General features: G+C 48.9%; 2 protein-coding genes across 2 annotated transcripts; one reads left to right on the forward strand and one right to left on the reverse strand.

The window, feature by feature from the left end:
• The first annotated feature begins 52 nt into the window (after positions 1 to 52).
• Positions 53 to 15,868, forward strand: RETSAT (retinol saturase). Its single transcript, XM_024558448.4, has 11 exons — positions 53 to 378; positions 5,611 to 5,793; positions 6,135 to 6,376; positions 6,884 to 7,085; positions 7,757 to 7,954; positions 9,610 to 9,729; positions 13,266 to 13,404; positions 13,689 to 13,798; positions 13,876 to 14,042; positions 14,250 to 14,409; positions 14,650 to 15,868. The coding sequence occupies exons 1-11, from the start codon at positions 207 to 209 to the stop codon at positions 14,787 to 14,789; spliced, it is 1,833 nt and encodes a 610-aa protein (XP_024414216.2). The 5' UTR covers positions 53 to 206; the 3' UTR covers positions 14,790 to 15,868.
• Positions 15,858 to 24,961, reverse strand: TGOLN2 (trans-golgi network protein 2). The gene is made up of 4 exons (XM_024558449.3): positions 24,842 to 24,961; positions 23,516 to 24,615; positions 21,487 to 21,570; positions 15,858 to 20,186 (listed from the first exon to the last, which is right to left on the reverse strand). The coding sequence occupies exons 1-4, from the start codon at positions 24,888 to 24,890 to the stop codon at positions 20,181 to 20,183; spliced, it is 1,239 nt and encodes a 412-aa protein (XP_024414217.2). The 5' UTR covers positions 24,891 to 24,961; the 3' UTR covers positions 15,858 to 20,180.
• Positions 24,962 to 26,080: the final 1,119 nt, after the last annotated feature.

Raw genomic sequence — 26,080 nt, forward strand, 5'->3', positions numbered from 1 at the left:
CCCCAGAGACTCAGTGTTGTTGCCAAGGCAGTACGGAGAGCTAGAAGGGTCAATCTGCGCTGGAGTCGGGGCACCTGGCCAAAAAATCCCGGCTTGCACAATGAGCAAAGCTGCCCCCGCCTCCCTGCAGGGCAGGACTAACATGGTGAAACGACCGCCACAAAACTGCGCGCCATCAGCGTGATCCCAGTCCTCGGACAGGCGCCATGGGGCTTACACTGCTGCTGCTGCTGGCCGTGCTGCTGCTGGCCGTCCTCCGCAAAGTTTACCTGGGGCTGTTCTCAAGCAGCTCCCGGAATCCTTTCTCCGAGGACGTCAAAAGACCACCCGCGCCCCTGGTGACAGACAAGGAGTCCCGGAAAAAGGTCCTCAAACAAGGTCAGCGAAAGAGACCTGGGGGTCTGAAGCTGCGCTGCTTTGCAGTTTCTTCTGGCAGGGCGAGCTGCTGCTAGTTCCCGGCCTCAGTTTCTCAGAATGTGAAGTGCTGGGAGGGCTTGAGGCATGCGGAGGCGCCCCGCTTTAGTTCCGCCTTTGCTTGGGCAGGCTGGAGAACAGTGGACGCTTGGGCATGGGCACCGTCCTCTGTTTGCCAGGGTCTTGGCAAAGCCAAGCAAAGTCAAGCCTGCCATTTATGTATTTATTTATTTATTTATTTATTTATTTATCATTTGTGAGAATTTTTTTTAGATTTTATTTATTTTTAGAATTTTATTTATTTATTTTTACACAGAGGGGAAGAGAGGGAGAGAGGGGAGAAAGAGAGGGAGAGAAACATTAATGTGTGTTTGCCTCTTGTGCGTCCCCAACTGGGGACCTGTCCCGTAACCCACGCATGTGCCCTGACTGGGAATCGAACCTGCGAACCAAGTCCGTTGAGCCACACCAGCCAGGGCCATTTGTGAGAGTTTAATGAACTCCCCTCCGCGTGGCTTCAGGCTACCAGCACACAGGGCCCACCAATACTCGTAATCTCGTCAGCCCTTCTGCTGAAGAATTTGCCCTTCACAATGACAGGCCGCTTTGGGAGCTTTCCCTCCCCAGAACTGTGTAGTAGCCCCATCGCACCACATCAATGATGGGAGCGGCTCCGGTCTTGTTTTTGGCAGGTTTACCGTGTCTGCTCACCGACCAAGGTACACAGTCTATCAAGGTTGACAGTGGGGCAGGAGCTCTGGTTCCTCTTTAAGTGGTTGTGCCTAATACCAGCTTTCCCAGCGTGACCTGGGTGATATTTGTCGAAGGGGATGCTGTGATGATGCAAGCCACCAGCATTATCCGGGCCTCCCAGGTGCTTTCTGTACTTGGCAGTGCAGCAGATGCTGCCAGCGGTCGTGGCGCACGTGACCCTGAAGTTTCTGGGTCTTCCTCAGTCTGGATGGCATGTTGGTAGTCGAGATGCAAGAAGGCCCAGGTTCTGTCATTTAATATGACAGTGGCTATTACCCAGCTCAAGGGGTTCGCTGCTTGAGTGTTCTGTTCAAGGATGAGACCGGGTTGTGTCGCAAGGTAGTTTTATTTACTTTCAGAAAGTGAAGGACACCAGGGACTCCTATCCAAAGCCCTACCTCACCTCTTCTCTTGGCTGTAGAGGCTCGCACTGGCAGAGTCACCTCCTTCTACAGTTACGGGTCCCATTTCCTCTCAACCCTCTAGCTTTGGGACTTCTAGAGAACATGGGCTGAAAAGGCCTCTGCCGGGCTTATCCCCCAAGTTCCAGGCAGGTAGGACTGTGGGAGGCAGAGAACAGGCCCAGGATGCCTGGTTTGATAGCTTGGCTGACGTGCCACAGTTCAGACGCACTCTGCTAAAAGAGGTTCTGGGTGGTGTGGCCTCCCTGCACCTGTCTCCCTTCCAGCGCACACCTTAGCAGTGCAGTGTTCTGTTCCTAAGTGTCCATGCCTGCATCTGGCTGTGACTAAACACTGGGCTGCTCCACCTGCTGCTTCCACAGCAGGGCAAGTGCCTGGGTCAGCCCATCCCACTGCTGGGCAGCAGACTCCCAAAGCCATAGAGACCTGTGTCCTGGCTGAGTGGGGGCCACTCCCCAAGGAGGAGACACAGCTTAGAAGCACCTAGTGTTGTGAATGCTGAGAGGGAGCTCTCTCACCTCCACCTGCCTTACCCCCCAGCAACCCCACAGCTTTGGAGGAAAAAGGGGGAGCTAAAAGGCTGTTGCTCAGAAAAGAAGCTGAAGTCTCAAGAGTCCACTTGACTGGCCTCTGACATAAGGGAATGCGTGACTCTGCACCTGCCCAGAGTCAGTGATCTCATCCTTGCAGATGAGTGGACAGGAAATTAGTAAATTGCTTTTTAAGACCACTCTAAAATTTTACTAAAACAAAAAAAAAGCCCTGCCTGGTGTGGTTTGGTTGGGTGCCACCCTGCAAACTGAAAGGTCACAGGTTTGATTCCTTGTCGGGGCATATGCCTGGGTTGTGGGTTCAGTCCCCAGTCAGGATGCATGCAAGACAAAACCTATTGATGTTTCTCTCCCTGTCTTTCTCCCTCCCTTTCCCTCTCTCTAGAATCAATGAAAGAAAAAAAATTAATCTTACTAAAAAAGCAACTCATTTCCCTGTGTCATTTCCATGTGGCTAGGAAGCCCATCACTGCTTCATTTTGCAAGTCCAGTAAAGCTGACTCAAATTACATCTTAAAAATGTAGTTTTTCAATACTCCTAGGGTATTTGGCCTGTGTTACCACACCTTTGGAAAAATTTCTGAAATCATACCTGCTTATAGAACATCTCTTTGTAGCAATGAGACTCTTTGAAGAGATGTGGCACGTAATTTTTTCCCTTTATCCTTCAGAGGAAGAACAGCAATGGGAGTCTTATTCAGACAGCTCATAGGGAAAACCAGCAATTCATCCCATGTGACCCCAAGCATATGTCTTTACACCGTTAGCCATAGACTAGCGGAGTCCCACAGCCAAATCCTTGCTGCTCAGTCTCACTTGTCCCAGATCAGCTCCACTGGAAACTGGGCCACCTCAGTGAAGGGGGTGTGGCCTGTCTGATGGCAACCGTGCTGCTGTTCAGGAAACTGCTGGGGTGCGAGTCCGATTTCCTGTCATGAGCTGCACCCTAGCTGCAGGTGCTTCGGAAAGCGCACTCCTTGGATGAAAGGAAGCAGGGTTGGGGTTGCAGGGGAAGAGCGCATACGCGGTTAGTAAATGGTGAAACCCTAGGAGGCAAAGGCACAAAGCATACCAGACAACCAGACCAGAGATCATTATCCAAGGATGTCTTACATCGCCCGGCAGGCATTCCTCAGCCCCCAAGTGTTAGACGGAGGTTGGGCCCTGAATCCTGCCTCCCAGAGACAGTTCCTGCCCAACCAACCAGAAACCAAGTGCACACCAGAACTGAAATTACCTTTCCAACAACTCTATACCCAAAATGGGTATAGAAACACTGATTAAAGTGACTGCAGGGACTGACCTACCCCCTCCCTTCTGAAGAACTCAAGGAAACAGGGTCAGGTGGCCACTCCTCTTCACTGTGGAGGCAGGCCAGGCAGCAGTTCTGGGAGTGTCCTGTAGAACAGACCCTCTGTCCAGTGCAGGCAGGGGAGTGGGCCCCGGACGGGTTGCTGCTGCTGACTGCTGCACAGGGAGTTCTTTTAGGACAGAGTTTCATCTGGAATTGCCAGATTGGTTACTGAACTCAAGGGGTTTGCCACTTGGGGTGCTCTATTCAAGAATGAGATGTGGTTATCCCAAGGTATGTCTCCTTCAAACTACCTTGTGACAAGCATGTCTAATTCTTCCCCCCAAAGATTTTTATTTATTTATTTGTAGAGAGAGGAGAAGGGAGGAAGAAAGAGTAGGAGAAAAACATCAATGTGTGGTTGCCCCCTACCTAGGCATGTGCCCTGACTAGTGACTGGGAATCAAACCAGGGACTTTGTGCTTTGCAGGCTGCTGCTCAATCCACTGAGCCACACTAGTCAGGGCACCGTGTCTCCTTCTTGAATAGAGCACCCCAAGCGGTGAACCCCTTGAGTTTGGTAACATGGCTAAATTAACAAGAAGCGATCGACAAGAAGAAACCTTTCCCTTACTTAGCTCTAAGACCTTAACTTTTTCACTAACCTTTCCACATGCACTCAGGGCTTCGGGGAGCTGCACAGAAATCTCTTGCAACCTGTATAGGAAATTTCATTTTGCCCACTGAGTGATTCGACTGATTATGCCTGGACCCAGCTCATGTGGTTGAACCCTGGTTTTGAAACTTTGGGAGAGGCTCAAGAGGGAACCTCAGGCTCAGAAACTGCTCTCGCGTTAGAGTACCTTTGCTGTCAACTTGAAAACATATTTTGGGGTTCCTCCTAAGGTTGAAAGAAAGAGTTCTGGTATTTTGTTTTTGTTTTCTTTTAATTGGATCGCCTGTTTGATCTGGAAGGTCCCTCTCACTTGACAATTTTAGAGTTTTGTGTGACACATTTTGCCTCACAGTCAGAGACAACACTGTTCTAATGGAAGGACTATTAGTCTGAACTTCTGAGATCGGAGTTTTCGCTAGGACTCCGTCACTAATTTACTGCATCACCGGTAGCAAGCCATTCCCCTTACTCGGGCTGGTCTAAAAACGAAATGACTAGTTTAACTCTTTCAGACCAAATTGTGATCTATTAATGGGACTTGAAATCAAGTTAGTGGGTTGCAACTAACATTTTCAAATGCAGTGAAATAGGAAATATCAGAATGCACCATATATAGTTCTGGTAAGCATTGTATTATGAACCTTTCATTTCAGGTATTTATATTCTATACTTCTGTAAGCTCTGGGTTGTGAAATGAAATATATTTTTAACTATAGGTCTTTCTGAAAAACATCTGAAAAGTTTCAAAGTTTACCACATTCTCTTGCAGCTTGAGAAATTCTGAATCTCATTCTTGGGAAGTGATCTTTAAAGAACAGAGCTGGTGTTGGAAGTGCCCATACGGCACCCCCTGCTGCCCAGGGTGTCTTGTTTAGGCGCAGCCTCCTCAGCCCTGCCTCCAGACTTCCCCGATGCGAGGGAGTGGTGCCGTGATTTCTCAGAGTAGCATCCTCTGAGCAGCCCTGTCCTGCCCAAGTCTCTGCATCAGGATCTTAAAGGACCATCATACGACCAGGCTGCCCACTGGTGCTTGCAGACCCTGCATTTTCCAAAGATAACCATATTGTGAATGGACAGTTCTGTGAGCCAGCAGCTTGCCCCGCAAGACAATGTTCCTGTCTCCCAACTCCTTGTTTTCTTCCTTCCCTCATTCTCTTTGTAGGCACTTAGGGTTCTCAGCCTGTATTGCTGTCTGCTTTGTGCTTTTGTTGCTGTAATAGTTTACTGATTCCTACTGAAAGTAGGGAAAGTCCCCATGTACACAGCAACTTCGGTTAAATCAGTTTGGATCGAACCAAATCACATTGTTTCATCTGCCTGGCTGGTCCTGAGCATTTCCCAGGTAAAACGTTTGTGATGTTTTCATAAGGAGCTCTGTGCCGAACTGCTTTAGACTTTTCTAGCACTGTACAAGCTAGAGAAGTCTTCTTTAGTTTCCATATCTTCACTCTTTTGCTGCCCCTGCCTGAGAAGCCTGCCCTCCATCTGTTCCCTCTGCTGCAGCCTTCTCAGTCAGCCAAGTGCCGGAGAAGCTGGATGTGGTGGTCATTGGCAGTGGCTTTGGGGGCCTGGCTGCAGCTGCAATTCTGGCCAAAGCTGGCAAGCGAGTTCTGGTGCTGGAACAACATACCAAGGCAGGAGGCTGTTGTCATACCTTTGGAAAGGATGGCCTTGAATTTGACACAGGTAAGGTTTATGTGGAAAAAGGTTGGGAGCACAGCTCTATCTTCAGGAGGGTTGGAGCAGCTGTTGTGGGATGACACAGGGCATTCCTCTTGTTTTGGAGGCCCCCTGTCTTCTCTCTGGGCGCCTCTTTCCTCATCTGATAGCCATACCCACAGGGAGCTGAAACGGGCAGGGCTCTGGTGGTTTATGCTCTAACTCCTCCCCACAGCAAGGGTGAACAGCCTCCTCTGGGCGTGGATGCAGCCAGCCATGACTACCTCTCTCACCTTGCTTCTCTGTCCGCCTTTGCAGGGCTCAGTCCCCTTATTCCTAAGATACCTTGTTTGTCTGTCTCCCCACAGGAATCCATTACATTGGGAGAATGGAGGAAGGCAGCTTTAACCGTTTTATCCTGGACCAGATCACTGAAGGGCAGCTGGACTGGGTTGCCTTGTCCTCTCCCTTTGACATCATGGTACTAGAAGGGCCCAGTGGCCGAAAGGAGTTCCCCATGTACAGTGGAGAGAAAGCCTACATTCAGGGTCTCAAGGAGAAGTTTCCCCAGGAAGAAGCTGCCATTGACAAGTATATAAAGCTGGTTAAGGTAACAGGGACGTGCGAAGGATCCCCTTGTTTATTCCTGACAAGGCTGACCTTCTTCATTAGTGGAGTGACTGGTGGGGAGGCAGGAAGGGAGGAACAGTTATGTCTGTCCTGTGCTCAGTCCCCACCTGAACCGGCCTCTGTGACCCTGGAGCCTGGGCTCGGCAGCTGCCGCTGTCGCTCTGGCCTCTGCAGAGTGCCGTGCTGTCTTCCCTGACCAGGATGGCTTTTGTGTGGTCCAGTTATTACCCTTTTTTACTTCATCCAAGACCAGATTGGGATTGTTCAAATGGAATTTGGGTAGGAAACTGAAAAGCAAAAGGCTCTTCTGAGTGTATAATGGGAAGAATTCAGAGAGTACAGATTCCTAAAAATCCAAATTGAGTCCTAGTTTAGGCAGGGGTGAGTGTCGCTGGGCCCTCTGCTGGTGCAAGTGATTGGAATGGTTGTTCTGTCCTGGCAGTTCTAGAAATGAGACATGTGCCTCCGTCCTCATTTTCTTCCTCAGCTGGTATCCAGAGGAGCCATTCATGCCATCTTGATGAAGACCCTCCCATTGCCCGTGGTTCAGTTCCTCAACAAGTGTGGGCTGCTCACCCGTGTCTCTCCATTCCTTCGCGCGTCCACCCAGAGCTTGGCTGAGGTCCTGCGGCAGCTGCCTGCCTCCCAGGAGCTCCAGGCAGTGCTCAGCTACATCTTCCCCACGTACGGTGGGTGCTGGCCTCGGGCCTTGGGCAGCTCCTGGAGGAGGAGTTGTGCCCTCCTGGCTCTTAGTCTCGCATCCTGAACGTGTGTGGCTAACTGAAACGTGCTATAAACCCTTATGGGCGAGGAGTCTGCCCCCTGCCTGCTGTACTCCCTGGTAAAAATTCCTGTATCCACGCACTGGATGATTTTCCTTTTCAACCAGCACTGGCCTCCTTGGTCTCGGCAACGCGGCAGTTTGCAGGGAGGACAGTCTCACTGGCCCCAAGATCTGTAAGGTACCCCATATTTGCATGGAAACCAGCCCTCCGGCTGCCCCGATCCTCTGGGATCATTTGAACCCTGGGACTCAGGCTGCGTGTTTGCCGCATGTTTTCTTTTTCTTTCTTCTTTAAGATTTTATTTATTCACCTTTAGAGAGAGGGGAAGGGAGGGAGAAAGAGAGGGGGAGAAACACCCATGTGTGATCACCTCTCGTGCACCCCCTACTGGGGACTCGGCCTGCAACCCAGGCACATGCCCTGACTGGGAACTGAACCGGTGACCCTCTGGTTGGCAGGCCAGTGCTCAATCCAGCCACACCAGCCAGGGCGTGTTTTCTGACAGGAATCCACGTCCCTTTCTGAGTGGTGCTGCTGCCCGCATTTGCTTCATCACCCCCTCTTTCCTTCCGTAGGCGTGACCCCCAGCCACACCACCTTTTCTATGCATGCTCTGCTGGTTCACCACTACATTAAAGGGGCCTTTTACCCTCGAGGGGGTTCTAGTGAAATCGCCTTTCACACCATCCCTGTGATTCAGCGGGCTGGCGGTGCTGTCCTGACGAGGGCCTCTGTGCAGAGTGTGTTGCTGGACTCAGCTGGGAAAGCCTGTGGTGAGAGTCCTGCGTTGAGCTTCCTGGGCTGGAGTAGGAGAGACCAGGGGCTGCAAGGAAGCGCTGAGGGCAGAAGGTGTAGCAGAACTGACTTCCTCACAGGGGTTAAAGGCTGGAATCTGCCCCAGAGCAGGGCTCAGGGGAAAGCGATTAGTCTGGAGGGACAGAGGACCTGGAAGGATACAGGATTGCTTGGTTTTCAAGGAACAGTACTTAATTACTTATTCAATAGATAAGAATAGTTATCCAGTAATCTGTGATCTCATTGAGTATAGGGGCTGTGTCTTTTTAATCTTTGTCTGTAGATTTTAGCACACATAATAGAGGCTCAATAAATGTTTGTTGAGTGGTTAATGGAACGAATACATAACCTGGGCACTCCCTAGGGCAGTATGGAGGCTAGCAGAATACCCTGCCCTCAACCTGTAAATGGCAGAGTAGGGCCTAGAATCTTGTCGTCCTGGCTCAGGTCTTTGTTGTTATCTGCACCGAGGTCAAAATCCCACTATGGGAGAAATTTATGAAGGACTCTGGGAAACTGAGCAGGCCATCCATGACTTGTGGGTGCTTAAGAAGCATCAGGGAATGGGACCGAGAGAGGCCTGAAGAAAATAGGGCTGGTGTGATGGTGAATTCAGCAGAGGAACCTTTTAAGGAGGAGGTGGTGAGTGGGTGGCCCAGTGCACCAGAAAAATCAAGGGAGGAAAGGCCATCAGCGATCTCTGAGAATATATTTGTAGAAGAGAGTAGGAGAGAGAAGAGAGCCACCTCTTTCTTGTTGGTGGTAAGAAAGAGGTGGCTGTCAGTAGTGTGAGATTTTCTCTCATCTTCACGAGCAAATTCTTCCAGCCAAAGGGGTCCATGAAGCAAGGTGGATTTATCAGTTCAATTAAATTCAGTTGAGAATATATTTATTTGTGTTTTTCATGTGCTAGGTGATAAAAGATGAAAATAAAAAGGCAAGTCCTAATCTCTAACTCAAGAAGTTTCCAGTCTCATAGGGAAGATCACTGTGATACAGTTTAAGTGCCGTACAGAAGTACATGCTAAAACTGGAGGTGAACAGGGATGCAAGGATGGGGGGACAGGGAAGGCCTCGGAGTGAAGGCAGAGGTGCTCGAGCCAGGTCATAAAGGGTCAGAAGAAGCTAGCAAGAGGTTGGGGGAGGTTACTCCAGGCAAGGAGTAGAATGTGCAAAGACACAGAGGTATGAAAGAGCTGAAAATTTTAAGCATCTGAAAATATGAGGTTGAACCATTAGAAACTGTTTTTATAAGTAAAAAATGTTGACTATCAGCTGTTTCATATGGTTGTACCGACTAGTTTAGTGAGTGGCTAGAAGTGAGGTGGGCACACAGCAGGGCCCACGTCATGGAAGGCTGATACAAGGAGTCAGTGTGAAGGGTGTTGGGTTTAGCTAAAGAAAAGGGAGCCCATGCAGGGTGGAGAGAAAGCTAGGGAAGGTGAGCACGGAGTGCTGGGGGACACTGAGAGTGCTTGAGGATGTTTTACTCATTTTACAGTTTTGCCTGGGGCATGCCCATCTGACGCTCAGGTCTGAGAAAATGAAGCCTAGTCTAGGAGAGACCTGTTCGGGACAGGAGCCTCTCTCTCCTGGAGTGCACAGAACCTCAGTCAAGTTCTTGTGCCTGCAGGTGTCAGTGTGAAGAAGGGTCAAGAGCTGGTGAACATCTATTGCCCCATCGTGATCTCTGACGCAGGACTGTTCAATACCTACAAGAACTTGTTGCCAGAGAATGCCCACTGCCTGCCAGGTAAGACTGGGGCTGCGTGGCGCTCTCCCAGGTTCCCAGCGTTGCCTGATGCTTTTCCCAGGGTGGTGGCTGCCCTTTGACCACCTTTCAGCAGAAAAGGTGAACACACTGGTCTCTGACTTGTTGCCAGCAAGGCCTCTATGTGGGGGTTGGGAAACAAGTTCTTTGTATTACATCACCCCAAAGACTCTGTGGTCCTTACTGATCTTTGCATTCTTGGCATATTTGCTCCCTTCCCCTTGTAGTCTCAACCACTTTTCCCTCTCCTCTCTTAAGTTTCTGTTCTGAGTTGCCCGTTTCCAGTTTTCCGAGATCTTAGATCATCTCTCTAATGGTTGATGGTGATGGGCAGAGTCCCAAAGGAACACTTCTTGGGTTTTCACTAAGTTTGTCATATGAATTCTGCTTCCTTTCCTAATTCCTCACTTATTCTGAGTGGGAAAGACTGGTCTGACATTATCAGCGAGGGAAGCTCAGGCTGCCGTGGAGGAAAAAGGCTTGATGACAATTGTTGCGTGCCTCGTTGGGAAGCAGGGGTGTATTTTTCTGCCTCTTTCAGAACCAGCTCCTCACTGGGGCTGCGGCTGCAGGCATACACCCTTTTGGCTTCTGTTCCTTGAACCCTGGGCCCAAACTCTGGGTGCCAGCTAGAAATAAGGCTCAGTGCAGTCATCTCTTCTGAGAAACCAAGTCTAACAAGAAGAGTCTGGTTCTGTGGAGGAGCAGGAGCAGGAGCAGGTAGACATAGTAATGATTGGCCCTGGGTCAGTCGTTGCCTTTGGCCCTCATAGCCACCTGGGAAAGAGCTGTCATCATCCTGATGTTTACAGCTGGGGAAACTGAGGCCATGCAGGGGAAAGAACTTCTCAAGGCCACCTCACTGCAGGTGGCAAAGCTGAGATGAGAATGCTCTTGGCCCCCTCTAGTCTGAGAAGCACAGGGCTTCCAGAGACAAGGCCTCACTAGAAGGGGCAGGAGAGCAGGTCAGCGTGTGAGGGACAAAGTGGCTCAGCCGAAGTTAGGTGAGATGTTAACTGTTTTGAAATGGACTACACGCTACTGGGGTGACCTGAGGGAAGGAGGCTGCTGGCCTGGAGGGGGCCAGTAATCTGGGAGGGTAAGAGAGGGGCGTAGCTAAAGGCCTCTGGCTGGGGCTGCAGGTAGAGAGACGGGAGCAGCTCAATGCGGAGAGATGGAACAGCACAGAGAAGTAGCCCAGAGAGCAGTGGAAGGGGCTTTCCACCCCCGACATGGGGGCGGTGGCTGCTCTTTGAGGAGCTGGAGAGGTGGGCAGCAGAGTGGGTTTAGCAGAAAAGTGAGGCCCTGGATTTCCTCGTGGGGGAGAGGGTGGGTGGCAGTTGTACTTGGCTCCGAGGTGTGTGTTCTACTGAAAACCAGCCTTCTCATTCCTTTGCCTTAGCTGGGCCTCAGCCAGCATCTGCTGCCAGCGAAGGCCTACTCCCTCAGACTGGGTGAGCTGTGTGGGGTGAGGCTGAGACTGCCCGGTGCAGGGCAGTGGGGTAGGGCTGGGTGGACTGACCGCCGATTTTGCCTTTGGTGCTTCCTGCCTCCCTCTCTCCCAGCATCTCTGATCCCTGACACTGTCCTCTAACAGGTCCTGGGGTCCCACCCGGGTCTGTCTTCTCTCCAGGCAGCCACGTTACCTTTCCAGCTTGCCTTTCCTCACTGTATAGTAGCTTTCACTGGGCTTGGGTAGCTTAGCCCTGAAAACGGGCTAATGGCACCAGCCCCCACCTGGCTGAAGGACCAACTGCCTCCTTGGCTGGGGAGCTGGGTGCTGTCCCAGATAAATCCCAGTTTGAGAACATTTCAGGCAGTGGCAGAGACGATGCTTAATTCAGAGATCCCAGTGGTGGGACTCCTTTGTTTCTAGCTGTTGGGGGTAGACGTTTTCATAGTTCTGTTCCCATGTCAGAGGTGGGAACCAGGTATCTGCTGGCCTATGGGACAGGAAGAGCCAGGTGGGGTTGTGGGTGGAGGTGGGATGGTCAGGCAGAGGGAACCTTTGTGAATGAGAGTGCCTTTCTTAAACCTCACTGCTGAGCCTTGAGGTGGTGACTGGGGATGGTTTGGAGAGGACATTTTTGAGTGGGAAAGCCTGGTCTCATCATAGTAGTAAGGGAAGCGAAGGCTGCTGTGGAGAAGAAAGGGTTTGTGTAACTGCCTTCTTTGGGACCCTAGGTTCTATTTTTCTGCCACATATGTGGTTCCTGGGCCTCTTTCTTCTAGCTGGGGAAAGAGCAAAGGGGCTGGGTGGAGGTAGTTGCTGTTCTAAGGGGCTTCAGAAGGCCTAGGGCCTCTGGTTCTCTCTATGCCAACTCAACCCCACCTGGAAAGAGGGTGCCAGCAATGTGATTACCCCCGGATGCTGGGACCCAGGTGAGAAGGTGCTCCTCCTGCGGCTCCAGGACGGTCCACTGCTCCTGACTTTGGCCGTGGAAGCCCACGTTCCCCTTCCACGCCCTCCTCACGGCAGAGTGTCTGTAAACTTTATGCCAGTTGTCTTACTGTAATTATGACAATGCTTCCTTTTGCTCTTAAAAGTGGCCTGTTTTCAATAGATACTGTGGTTACGCTACCTGGAGCACTCAGTTCTTTGCAGCCTCTATGAGGCTGGCCAGCTTATTTCAGGAAAGTCTCCTTTTCAGTAGACAGGCAGCATATCTGATTCCTTATAGCATCCCCAGGGCCTGCAGAGGGTTCAGTACATTTTAGGTCCTCAACAAATGGTTGTAAAATGAAGTAACCAGAGCAGCCAGTGGTGTCCCTCACGCAGGCGTTGGGGCTGGGGCTGGGAATAAGGACAAAGGATAAGAATTGTAGGAGAAATTTCTGAAAAACTAGTCTGGGGTGATTTATTGAGAGGTGGGGAAGCTCAGCTGCTTTGGTCCCGGGGGACATCAGATGGCCATCGCCTCCCTCCAGTGCTGTTCTTCCCTCCTCCCCCGCTGAACCCTGAAACGCCACGTGCCAGGAACGTTGTTCACATTTGTTCCTTTGCATTGCTTACCATCTCGAAGCTATACCGCACATTATGAATTGTGTATATTCATTTATTAGGTGGCTTGTATTTAAAGTTCATACTGGAATTCAGGCTTATAACAAACTACTGTTCATATGTGTGGTCTTTATAGCATGGAGACCAGTCAGCACTCCTAACTTAAGACATGAGGGGACGGTTGGCGGCAGTTAGCCTGAGACTGTCCTGCAGGCGCTGGGAACTGGCCTAGGGAGACTGTGTGCCACCAGCTTCTAAGGTGCTAGAGAAGTGGGTGGAAGTGGAAGAGTCAGTCTGGTGTTGTATCCAGAGTCAAGGGAGGAGTCAAGAGAGCAGGCCCTGCCAATTAATTGTTATTTCAACAGTTACAGTTGAAATAACATGATAAAAACAGCCCAAGGGCTAGGGTGGCAACTGAGGCTAGGCTGCAGGTGCAGTGAGAGCCTCAGCAGGCTCTCGGGGCAGGTGGCCATCTCGGGCCACGGTGCACACAGCCCTCACCAGCTTTCTTTGGCAGGCGTGAAGCAGCAGCTGGAGATGGTACGGCCAAGCTTGGGCGTGTTGTCTGTCTTCATCTGCCTACGAGGCACCAAGAAGGACTTGGGGCTGCAGTCCACCAACTACTATGTTTATTTTGACACAGACATGGATAAGGCGTAAGGCATGTGTGTGCATGTGGGGAGTGAGTGTCAGTATGGGCCCACTGCCCACAGGACCCCTGCTTCCTCCCTGGACACTGGGGAGGCAGCAGCAGGAGATGGAATGGGAGGAAGTGGGCAAGAATTTACCCCAGGAAGGGCTTTTTCCACACCGAGGTCGTGCCTCGGCTTCATCCCTGGGGGCTAAGGGGTGTCCCTGGCAATGAATTGTCCTCAGGGTGGTGCTGGTGGCAGTGAGAACCAAGGCCAAGGGCTGGCAGCCACACCCCTCTCGCCCTCAGGATGGAGCACTACCTGTCTATGCCCAGGGAAAAGGCTGCAGAACACGTGCCTCTTCTCTTCATTGCTTCCCCATCAGCTAAGGACCCGACTTGGGAGGACCGATTCCCAGGTGGGGCTTGAGGTCCCAGGGGAGGGGGAGGGATGGAAAGGGGCCAGGCAGCAGTAACCCTGGCTTTGCACTCCAAGACCGGTCCACGATGATTGTGCTGATGCCCACGTCCTACGAGTGGTTTGAGGAATGGCAGGAGGAGCCAAATGGAAAGCGGAGCAGCGACTATGAGACCCTGAAAACCACCTTTGTTGAAGCCTCTCTGTCAGTTGTCATGAAGCTGTTCCCACAGCTGAAGGGAAAGGTAGGTAGACCATATGGGTATGGTAACTCTTGGTGCCGTTTCTCCCTTTTCTTCAGGGCAGGGAAGTTAAACCCAGAGATAGCTGAGCTCCCGGGAAGGCAGGGAACCCATGCAGGCTGTCAGCTCATTCAAAGAGAGCAGAAGAGAAGAGATGAGGATCTGACAAGGTCTCACTCCCACCCTGTGGCTGCCTTTTTTGCCTCTTAGGTGGACAGTGTGACTGGAGGATCCCCGCTGACCAGTCAGTTCTATCTGGCTGCTTTCCAGGGTACCACTTATGGGGCTGACCACGACCTGAGACGCCTGCATCCTCGTGGAATAGCCTCCATCAGGGCCCAAAGCCCCATCCCCAACCTCTACCTGACAGGTACACTGACTCCTCATCTTGCCAAGAGCTGAGACCCAAGGCCTCCCTCCGTTCAGATCCTCGGGCCCTTCTGCCCCCGCGGCCTCCTACACCACCCTGGGCTGCCTCTGCAGGCTGCGGATCCTGGGCCTGATCTGGAGCTATCTCGGGGTGGCCCAGCACTGAGGGATGAACTTGAGAGCCCTCGCCCTCTCCCCTACTTGGGGGGGCTGCTCATGGGTCTCTGCTCTTGTCTCCTAGGCCAGGATATCTTCACCTGTGGGTTGATGGGGGCCCTGCAAGGGGCCCTTCTGTGCAGCAGTGCCATCCTGAAGCGGAACTTGTACTTAGACCTCAAGAAGCTTGGTTCAAGGATCCAGGCACAAAAGAAGAAGAATTAGTCCGGTCAGGGATGAGTCAGAGCATTTGGCCAGTGCTGTGGCACAGCCCGACTTAGCTATTATGTCTTTCAGCATTTGTTTCTGCTCCTATAAAGCACTCTCATTTGTCTTTGATTTCTGAATGGAGATCCGACACACAGGTCTAGCACAGATCCCAATTCTTCAAATGAAGCTCTTCTAGCTGGGACGGGGATGATCTTTCATACCTTTTATAACATGCTAGCCCCAATAAAAGGCCTGGGGGGACTACCGATTTGGATAGCCTTAATATCTCATCAAGCAGTGCTCTGCACACCACCCCCACCCCTCCTGACTCAGCAATCAGACTGAGTACTCTTTGGTCAGGTGGCTAGAACCCTTGAAAGTGCTAGACCAGCTGTCTCAAGGCTTCTCCTCATCCATTTGTAGTGCTGTGCCGCAGTCTACACTGTTAAAGAAAAAGGTGCCTGGTGAGGTTTTGGTCAAAGTTTCATAGGTTCAAAGGACTCCAGATCCTATTTTTGGCAGGTTCCAGTGGCTCTTTCAAAGGGTGGAGACCTGTGATAGGTTCAATGTGGTAGTGGGGGCTGGAGGTAATGACAAGATGTACTACTTAGCAAGGTATGTGTTACAAGATAATACCCAATTTGTATGCAGCCAAGGCCCTAGGTTTGTCATCCTTGTAATTAGGGTGACCCTGGGTTCTCAATGTGCCAGCACCAAGACACACCCTCACGGAACCTCAAGGCTTATCTTCCAGAGATAGAGAGCAAAGGGTGGCGTTGGTAGGGCCCAGGACTGGAAAGGTGACTTCAGGGGGTTGAAGCAGGCTGTAAGAGCATTCCAGGCCAATAGTACAGCAGAGAACAAAGTGCCAAGAGGTAACTGAATGAATAATGACTAAGGGCCCAGCTAGCTACCTCCTAGACCAAGAACGGGCTGCCTGGTGGGGAGGAGAAGGGTGGAAATCAGTCACCACCACAACAGGGAAAGCTACAGAATGTTTACAAAGCCCAGAACGGCGTTTCCAGTTCATCGGATGTTGGATGGGAAGGTAAATGAAGACTAAAGGTTAAAAATAAAAAGATCTATGGCTTTAATGTTTGAAGTTTATTTCAGTTTCTGTGCAATAATACAAAATTACATCAAGTAGCATTCATAAAAGCTCAGTAAAACATTAAGTACTGAAAAATACTTATTAGACCAAACAAGCTTAAAAAAATTATAGTTTAGTTACAAAAGCTGAAAATATAAAACACTGCAAAACAGTGACAATCTACTCATTAGGTAAACAAAAAAGGGAAACAATGTCAACAATCATTTAACACGGTAGATTTCTGAATGAAAGGAATATCTATCATATTACATATATATATATATATATATCAGTGCGAGGAGGCTGGCTTTGTTGGCAGCTTGCAACTATACAGCTCAGAGTGAATCCTTCCACAGAGGAGTCTCTAACATGAGATTCAGTCTTCGCCTGGATATAGTTAATTAAACCTGAAAATCTCTTCCCGGGATCCTTAAGCAAGGCCATGCTAAACAATCCCCCAGCAAGAGTTTTCAGAAAAGAGCTGGCAGGACTACCAGGTCTGGTATGTAGCACACACTCCTCCCTGTCCGAATGATTCGGCATGTGCAAAGACTCAGCATGTGCAAAGCGTGCTACCTTCCATCACACATGCAGCATTATGTACCAAGTTACCCTGTACACACCAGAGGCAGGCTTCCTTATTTTTTTTCTGATTTAATCGACATGAATTGGAGAACAAAAAGAATCACCATCAGGGTAATTTTAGAGGTTTAGAATTCTACTACCAAATATTTCATTAAAAGCCATGATGGGAAAAAAAATGTGAAAGTATATAAAAAAACTAATTGGTCTTTCCAACTTGTCTTAGCCTTTTGATATGACGGGTATTCCACTCCCTGAGAGTCCAGGACTGGATTCTACATAATGCTACTCGGTAATCTAGCAGGGGAACAAGTTCCTCTATTTCCAACCATGACTGAAGCATAGATTAGATTCCTCCCAACAGAAATCACCCTTCAACCAAAAGCTGTCTAGAGAGGGGTGCCTCTCTTGGACTCCTGTATGTCCTTGCCTGCCTGCCACCCCCCCTCCCGCCCCTGCCGGCTTAAGAGATACTTCAGCCCACTCACCCTCATCCACACACAATCTCTAGAAAAACATGCTTCAAATCTTCAAAAAACAAAAACTACCCAGAAAACAAGTTTTCCTTTGGTGTAAGAGATTTCCTTCAGTGCAATTTCTAAGTGAAACTTAAATCCTATCGTACTCTTTCACCGCAAGGAATATTTCTCAGAGGCTCAAAAAGTGGAATATGCGGATTCCACAGCAATACCAACCCTCTCGGTTCTTGAAACCACCTTTCTTTCTGCTCTCCTCTTTATGAGCAAAATCCATCAATCAGGGACAGCAACCAATAACCAGAAAGAGCCGTGTGAGGTCTCAGTTAAGTCACATCCAGACGTCCCGATCAAAGAAAATGTCTCCTTTGCTAGGAGAAGAAACAAGTGCCCGAGAGATGTCACCATGCTTGGCGGATGTGCAGACGGTGCCCGGGCACTCCCTCAGGTAGCTTGGTTTTCTTGGGGGAGACCAGAGACATCAGAGACTGACTGCCCTGTTTTGCTGAAGTTTCAAAATTTGTGACTAACACCATTAAGGGCTTATTAAAGGAGAATAAGAAGAGTCAATCCCAAGGTCAGGGAAGTTAGGAAGGTACACGGGAAAACCTGAGCTGGGCCCCGAGGAAACAAATTCTGGGGAGGTAAGGGAAAAAGAAGGGAGGGCACCCTAACCAAAGAATAACTGTGGGAAACCAGGGGATGCAAGAACAAAAAGCACGGGGGCCTAGACAGGCATCCAACACGAGGGGCCTTTGGCCTGGCTAGGATGCAGAGAAAGACCGGCAGATGAGTGCCCGTATGCGGAGTCCTGAATCCTACAGAGCCTATAAACTCGATTCTCTATGCCATGAGGGACACAAACAGAAGCTTCAGATCCGGGCAAGTATTTTAGAAAGATCAAAGGTCTCTTCATGTTCATAAGAGAAGATGGACAGAAGAACCAATTAAAGTGGATCCTGGGAGAAAAAAAAAAATCCAGAAGAGAGGTGAAATGGGTATGGGACAAGGAAGCAGGGAAAATGGAAAGATTATAGCTGGAATATTTTTTTTAAAAAATGGATAAGACTTTTGTGATGCGATAAAAATGGTAAAAGTTTGGAGTTAGGAGCTGACAGGATAAAAGAAATCGGGCAGTTGCAAGAGGCAGTTAAATGGGAGAAGGAATTCAGTTTCAGTGAGAACAGGACGGCCGTGCTGAAATATTCAGCACACAGTAGGACTGGTTCCTCCGGGAACTAGGCCAAGGACAAAGACTTGGTAGCCACTCAGGGGATGGAGAATGAATGAATTTCTGAGCAGACAAAGGAATAGAGAGAACCACCCTTTGAGGCCCTTTCTCCCATCAGCGAAGGGTAAGGCCCAGGAGTTCGTGACATCAGGGCAGTATGTCAGGGAAACCACAAGAGGGTGATTTCTATTTGGATGGTCAATAGTGTCCAATTCTATCAAGGTCAAGACTAAGTTTTGACAATATGTCATTGGATCTTTCTACAGAAAGACGGTAGAAAGGCAGAGACCAAAGTGAGTTTGTAAAAATTATGAAGAGAATAAATGGCAAAGTAATGGAAGCAATACTTCCTGGAGAAGCCGAACAGCACACTGAATAAGAAGATGGTGGTTGCAGGGGGGGGCGCGGAGGGCGTTTGTGCATGCCTGAAGGTTGCAGGAAAAGTGCTAGAGGGGCAGCAAAAGAAAACATGGAGCGGAGGAGGAAAGGCAGGGACAGGGGAGACAGAAAAGGGAATAAAATAACCACGGTCTTAGGGAATGCTAGGGGAGCCAGCTAGAAGATTCCTCCGATTGGAGGAAAGGTTTCCAGTATAAGACTGGTACAGACGTAGAGCACTCATTCATTCTTGATCTCCACCTGCACTGCACGAAAATCTCAACTCAAAGCCAGGAAGCGTTTTCAGCAAGGTGGACGCTAACGTGGTAACACGATGGCCCCTCCTGTAGACTTACTTCTTCAACAGCACAGAGTCCCCTCACTTCCCACACCGTATTTCTCGAGATCGGCTGTTTTCAGTTTCTCCTCTGCAGTAACAACTTTTGGTCACCTCTCTGTAATAGGGTAGCATGACTAGAATAGATTTACATAAGACTTCAAACAGCTTGACCCAAGACACTACCCTCAGTGGCCCTAGGGGAACTCTGTCAATTTCTTAAATTTTAATAACTCCCCCCATGGGACAGAAGAATTTTTCTAACTACTCTTAGCATTCTGTATCAGTTGAGAAGACCATTAATTAGATAAAGGTAAAAGAAAGAGTACAGTGAGTTTCTAAATATGTCTATTTTGTCTCTTTTAGGCAAGACAGGAAAAATAGAGTTTGTGGGGAACCTATTTCATAAAAGACCTTTGAAAACAATGCTGACTAAAACCAAAACTAAAACCAAAACCCTCTACATGTTCTCTTGTACAAAGCATGAACTTACCCCATTCCAAAAAGTTCCTGCTATGATTGTAAGGAAAAGTGTTTCAATAATCATAACTATATTTTTAAAAAATCTGCGATGAGAATAGTGACTTTACAGCTTTAGCTTTACTCCCAGAATCTCCAAGTTCAGTTTTATGTTCAGTACAACCAAACAGAAGTTGATTTACTTTGTCTTAAGTCATATGAAAATATCAGGAAAACGTGAAGAACTTAAGCTAGAACTTTCAGGTAGCAGGCAGGAAAGCACTTTTTTCAAGCTGTTTTGGTTTCCTGCTAAAGCCTTTGAAAAAAACTGTGTTCAATGTAGCCCTTTGCCCGACAGCATTCACACTGTAGACCTCTTTCAGGGCACATCCCCCCTCTCAAAAGAAAGAGGCCCAGGTGGAAAAGTAGCTCAACCTCCTGAGTTTTCTCCTAGGCCTGAAAACATAAATAGTGGCAAGTGCAAGGCTATTTTCAAGGGGTAACTTTACGGCAGAGCCAAGGCCCCAGGGAGGGCGGTCAGCAGTACTAGCCTGCCTAGGGCTGGATCTCCCTTTGGTCAAAGCTGGGTTCCCACATGCTCACTCCTACTCACACTCAGAGCGGGGAAGGGTGGAAGACCCCAGCGTAGATAATGGGAGCACAGGATACAAGGTCACCAAAGTGCAGGTGCAAAAACCAAAGCAATGCCTCACCCCCAAACTCCCACCTCTGCCAGCCCTGACTTGCCACCAAACTCTAGGGCGTGTCCCTTAGTTCACAGTACTTTGCTCTTCATTTCTCTTGATTTAGAAACAAATCAGCAGGGAGGACGAGGTTCTCAAAAACAGAAAAATCACATCTGAAACGAAAATAACACAATGCCCTGGTAACATTCATCTTCTTCCAGAGGAATATACCTTACTGCCATGATTTTGGGGGGGGGGGGGGGGGGGGGGGAGATCTTAAAGGAGTTGAAGCTCAAAAAAACCCCCCAGAATTAAGACAAATTGACCCTCCACCATAAAAACAGCCATTGATAAAATAAAAACACCAAAAATTATTTTATATGTCGGTTTGAAATAAAATATACACTAGAAAACACACACTTGGTGGAGGGAATTTGAGAATCTGGCTTTTGCTTTATACCATTCTATATAGTTCTGAATTGTTTACACGTGCCTTTTTTAAAATCAGAAAAAAATTATAAATAAAGGGGGGTGACAATCCTTAAAGGCAACTATCTGGAAAGGTACTTGGCCAGAGTTATACTGTGAAGGTGACCTACTAGGCCAGTCAGCAAAGATGTTCTGGATGAGCAGCCTATTCTGTAGCTGGTACAAGCTGTACGTGTGAACTGTGTTGCCTGTAGGAAGTCTGGGAACAACTTGCAGTTGGGCCACCAACTCTGCACCATTGCCCTTGCTATTGCTACAGGGAAGGGGAAAGGAAAGGTGCCTGTCGGCAGCAAGGCAGTGGGAGTACACTGCGTTTCGACATCTGCCTTTGAGGAGAACCTTACTCTGCTCCTGTGGGGGGGGAAGGAGGTCTCTGCTTTGTGGCAGAGGCACGGGTTGGCTGCACTCAGGAAATCTAGTGAACAGCGCTCCGCAGGGCTGCTCTGGGAAGCTGGAGGCCTATGCTTCTGGACTCCTTTATTTTCAGGGAGTGTAGTCTAGTGCTTTGCTCCCTAATATGTGGTACCAGCAGCATTTATGCCATCTGGGAACCTCCTAGAAATGCAGGAGCACAGGCTCTACCCCATAGCTAGTGCATCATACTGCTTTCTATCACAATGCCTAAGAAAATTTGTGAAGTGCTGACATAGGACGAAAAGCACAGGACGGGAGCCTAGGGAGTTGTCATCAGGCCTTGATTTTGCCATGTACTTGAGGTAGAAATTTAAAGGAAAAAAATGATTTCTGGGCCTGAGTTTCCTCCTCTGTCAAAGGAGGGAGCTGTTGTGAAGTAATTAAAGGCCTCTTAGCTCTAACACTATAGACATGCACATTCGATGTCTCTACTTTGTGGTCTGAAAAGGGCAGGGGCAATGGTAGCGGCACCCCCAGAACCAGTTGCTGTTTCTGTGCCAAATGCAAGCCCACTGCTGGGCCTGGCTGAGAATGCAGAGCCCTCCCATGGACCTGCGTCTCCTTGCTTACCTTCTGATCCAAACGCTGGTAGTCACTGGCCTTTGGCCGCCGAGTAAGTTTGGATTTTTTTCCTTCCAGGACAAAAGCAATAATCTGGGGAAAGAAAAGAGTATCATTAACAAGTGATTCTATAATGACATATTTCAGTCTCTGAAATCAGAGGTCATCACCTGGTAGTACATTTGTTAATAACTCTGACAGTAAAAAGAGCAGTACCCCCATGAAGAGGCCTGTTTAAATTGTAACAATTTTAAGGAGGACAGGGCTTAGTTCTATTAGAATCTGCTTTAGTATACTGCTAAATAGAAAATAACAGAGGGAGGAAAGCTGTTCTGGGCTCTAGCTTGTGGGAGTCTGTTGATTTACTCAAGAGTATTCAATCAAAGATCTGCGACCTCTTCCTTGGAGAGGTCCAAGCTAAGACATTTCTTTCCTTCTGCAAAAATCATAAGCAGCCCTGACTGGCACGGCTCAGTTGGCTGAGCGTCATCTCACAAAGCAAAAGGTTGCTAGTTCGATTCCAGGTGAGGGCACATGCCTGGGTTGCGGGTCTGGTGTCCAACTGGGGCATGTGCGAGAGGCAACCCATCAATACTTCTCTCTGATGTTTCTCTCCACCTCTTTCTCCCTCCCTTCTCCTCTCTCTAAAAATGAAATCTTTTTAAAAAATCGTAAGCAATTATTTCTTTTCTGCTAATGCACATTTTCCCACATTTCGCCTCATCTTAACCTTACCACTCTCATTTTATGCCTAAGGTTACTCTCCATGATGTTGGATGTAGAATAAGGAGTGCACCAGTTTAACTAAATGTCTTCCTTCATTCCTTACAGCCATAGGCCTTATGGTCATCATGAACTGAGCTCTCCAGTTTTGACCAGGCTACAGAAACTATGTACTCAATTCTTTTTAAAAAAAAATATATTTATTGATTATGCTATTACAGTTGTCCCATTCCCCCCCTTCACTCCACTCCATCCTGTCCACCCCCCCTATAGTTCATGTCCATGGGTCATACTTATAAGTTCTTTGGCTTTTACATTTCCTGTACTATTCTTACCCTCCCCCTGTCTATTTTCTACCTACCACTTATGCTACTTATTCTCTGTACCTTTTCCCCCTCTCCCCCCCTCCCACTCCCCTATGGATAAACCTTCATGTGATCTCCATTTCTGTGGTTCTGTTCCTGTTCTACTTATAGCTCAGTAAACAATGCAATCATTTCGTCACTGAAGTGATTGCTAAGTGACATAGATATTAGTTCAAACCAAATCCTGCTAAAGTAGTAAAAGATGAGCCCTGGCTGGTGTGGCTCAGTGGATTGAGCACTGGCCTGCGAACCAAAGGGTTGCTAGTTTGATTCCCAGTCAGGGCACATGCCTGGGTTGTGGGCCGGGTCCCCAGGAGGGGGTGTGAGAGAAGCAACCACACATTGATGTTTCTCTCCCTCTCTTTTATCTCTCCCTTCCTCTCTCTCTAAAAATAAATAAATAAAATATTTAAAATAAGAAGTAAAAGATACATATATTCATGCACTTTCTGGTCTTTCTTCTAATCAGAAACTCAAATGACTGTAGAAGATAACCCCGAGCTCTGTGCTGTGGATGTCAAAAACAGTGTAACTGTTCTTTCTGCCACTGCAGGAGGAAGACAAAAACTCAGAAATGATGCACTGTCTTGAGAGTGGAAACAGGAAAATAAATGCTCTAGCTACTTACAAATTGTCAGTTACTCAGGTCCTCTGAGGTTGTGAAGGATCTAAGTTCAAGGTTATAGGAGGAGACCCCAATTCAGGTCAGATTGGTAATAATGTCCTCACTTAGCACCTAATGCAGCAGCAGAGGGCACTCAGAGGAAACAGACGTGAAAACGATTTATAAAACAAGAGTAGAGCTTAGCAGGCTCTACTAAAACAAAACAAAACTGCGATGTCTTGAAATCCCCAGTGCTCACAGGCAGATAAGTGATGAATACTAGCACACACACCAAGCTTTCGGGGCAGAGGATATCCCATTCCTCTTAGGGTAACTGTTGACTTACCTTCCGCTTGTTGTGATAGGCAATATAGAGGACAGCAACAAGAATGGCTGCTGTCACCAAATAAGCAAAGAAGTGGCTGCTCTCTGCATTGGTACTTCCAAGATTATCCTTATAAAGGTCATCCTTCTTCTTATTCGTGGAATCCAAAAGTGTCCCTTCATGGTTCTCTCCAGAGGCAGGGCCAAGCATTTCTTTCTCTTCTTTGGGTGGAGAACCCCCTTCAGGCTCTGAACTGTCTTTCCTGGGTTGCTGCTCCTGATGGGACTTGTCAGAAGTGTCTTTCGTGGGCTGGTGCTCTTTCTCTGACTTGTCGGAAGTGTCTTTCGTGGGCTGGTGCTCATTCTCTGACTTGTCGGAAGTGTCTTTCGTGGGCTGGTGCTCTTTCTCTGACTTGTCGGAAGTGTCTTTCGTGGGCTGGTGCTCTTTCTCTGACTTGTCGGAAGTGTCTTTCGTGGGCTGATGCTCTTTCTCTGACTTGTCGGAAGTGTCTTTCGTGGGCTGATGCTCTTTCTCTGACTTGTCGGAAGTGTCTTTCGTGGGCTGGTGCTCTTTCTCTGACTTGTCGGAAGTGTCTTTCGTGGGCTGGTGCTCTTTCTCTGACTTGTCGGAAGTGTCTTTCGTGGGCTGGTGCTCTTTCTCTGACTTGTCGGAAGTGTCTTTCGTGGGCTGGTGCTCTTTCTCTGACTTGTCGGAAGTGTCTTTCGTGGGCTGATGCTCTTTCTCTGACTTGTCGGAAGTGTCTTTCGTGGGCTGGTGCTCTTTCTCTGACTTGCCGGAAGTGTCTTTCGTGGGCTGATGCTCTTTCTCTGACTTGTCGGAAGTGTCTTTCGTGGGCTGATGCTCTTTCTCTGACTCGTCAGAAGTGTCTTTCGTGGGCTGATGCTCATTCTCTGACTTGACAGAACTGTCCTCGGCGCCCAGATGTGGCGCGGCTATCTCAGCACTGTCGTTTTTCTTGGGCAGCTCTGCGGGAGCGGGTTTCTCTCTCTTAGACAGATGACTCCAGTAGGGCTGGCTGCGGACTCTTTCTGCAGTCTTTCCCTTCTCCAGGTTGAGAAGGTTTTCATCGGCTGATGAAAGAGAAATGGGCAGCGCAGCTCCTGAAAGAGAGAATCCAGTTGGCCCTGAAGAAAGGCAGGCCGGGAAAAAGGAATCCTCACAGCTAGAAGGGACTGGGGCAAGCGGCAAACGGTGGTGAGGTGAAGGCGAAGGGAGGAATGGGTCGGGCAGAGAAGAAGCAAGCACAGATGGAGACCAGCCATGATGAGGATGATGTGTCCGGGGCGACAATGGGACATTTTTTTTGTGAGTGGGGGGGTGTCTTACCCGCCGCTGCGACGCTTAGGAGGACCAACGCAACCAGGAACCGCATCATGCAGCCTGCGCTTCCGTCCTCTGCTGCTCTCGCGAAATCGCGTAAGGATTCGGTACTCACGGCCCCGCCCCTTCCGGCTCCCGTCTCTTGAAGCTCCTCCCTTAGGAGGGGAGGGGTTATGGGAAAGACGGGGGTGGTGCACAGTGCCGGCCGCATTTTTCCGGCTGTGGCAGGGGTTCTCAATGGGGGCGTGTTACGGTCCCTTGCGGAGGGTCCATTCACCTTTTCCTGAAGTAGCACCCGCAACAGACCGCCAGTCCCCGTTTCCTTCTTTCCCGCGGTACTTCTGAGACCACACAAGGCTGCGCAGGAATCCCCTGGCCTATGGACGGCTCCACGGGAGTGACGTCGCAGGGGCCCGGTGCCTCTTCGCCCCATACTCTGTCCCCCTTTTGAAATTCTCCCTTTCTCTTGGCTCTTCTCCCCGCAGCGCACAGACATCCCGTGTTCCGCTCTCTCCCTTGGGAGAGATTCTTCTTGGTCACGTTTGAAGCGGGAACCTTCGCTTCGTGGCTCCCCTCTCTCCCAACTCCAGGAAACTGTCCTCGCAGTTGCCAAAGGTCTTTGCGAAACAGCACATCTTTTTTCGGGTCGTAAAAGCAATTCATGTTCACTGTAGAAAAATTAGCGAACATGTAACAACAAAATCCTTGCCCTACTCTTCTGGGATAATCAGTTTTAATGTTTTAGTGTTTTCTGCCTTGTAAACATTTAACATTTTTGATTAGGTAATACATTCTTTTTTGTTGTTTTTTAAAAAAATATTTTATTTAATTTTAGAGAGGGAAGGGAGGGAGAGAAACATCAATGTGTGGTTGCCTCTTGCACCCCCCCCCCCCCCCACTGTGGACTGGCCTGCAACCTAGGCACGTGTCCTGATTGGGAATCCAACCAGCGACCCTTTGGTTTGCAGGCTGGCTCTCAATCCACTGGTGAAACACACCATCCAGGGCATTTTTTTTCTATGCATATTAATTTTCTCCCAAATTAGAACCATTCGGTAAATAGTTTTGTATCCCACAGTTTAAAATTACTGTTAATTATATACATTTTTTAGTTGCTTGAAATCATTTTATCAAAGCACCAGGCTAGGTGCTTGGTAGACAGTGATTTAAAAAATTGATAGGCCCTGTCTTGGCTGGTTAGAGTATCTCCAGATAGGCCAAGGTGCGGGTTCTAGCCCCGGTCAG

The sequence above is a fragment of the Desmodus rotundus genome, chromosome 5 (genome assembly GCF_022682495.2).
Source record: "Desmodus rotundus isolate HL8 chromosome 5, HLdesRot8A.1, whole genome shotgun sequence".
NCBI lineage: Eukaryota > Metazoa > Chordata > Mammalia > Chiroptera > Phyllostomidae > Desmodus > Desmodus rotundus.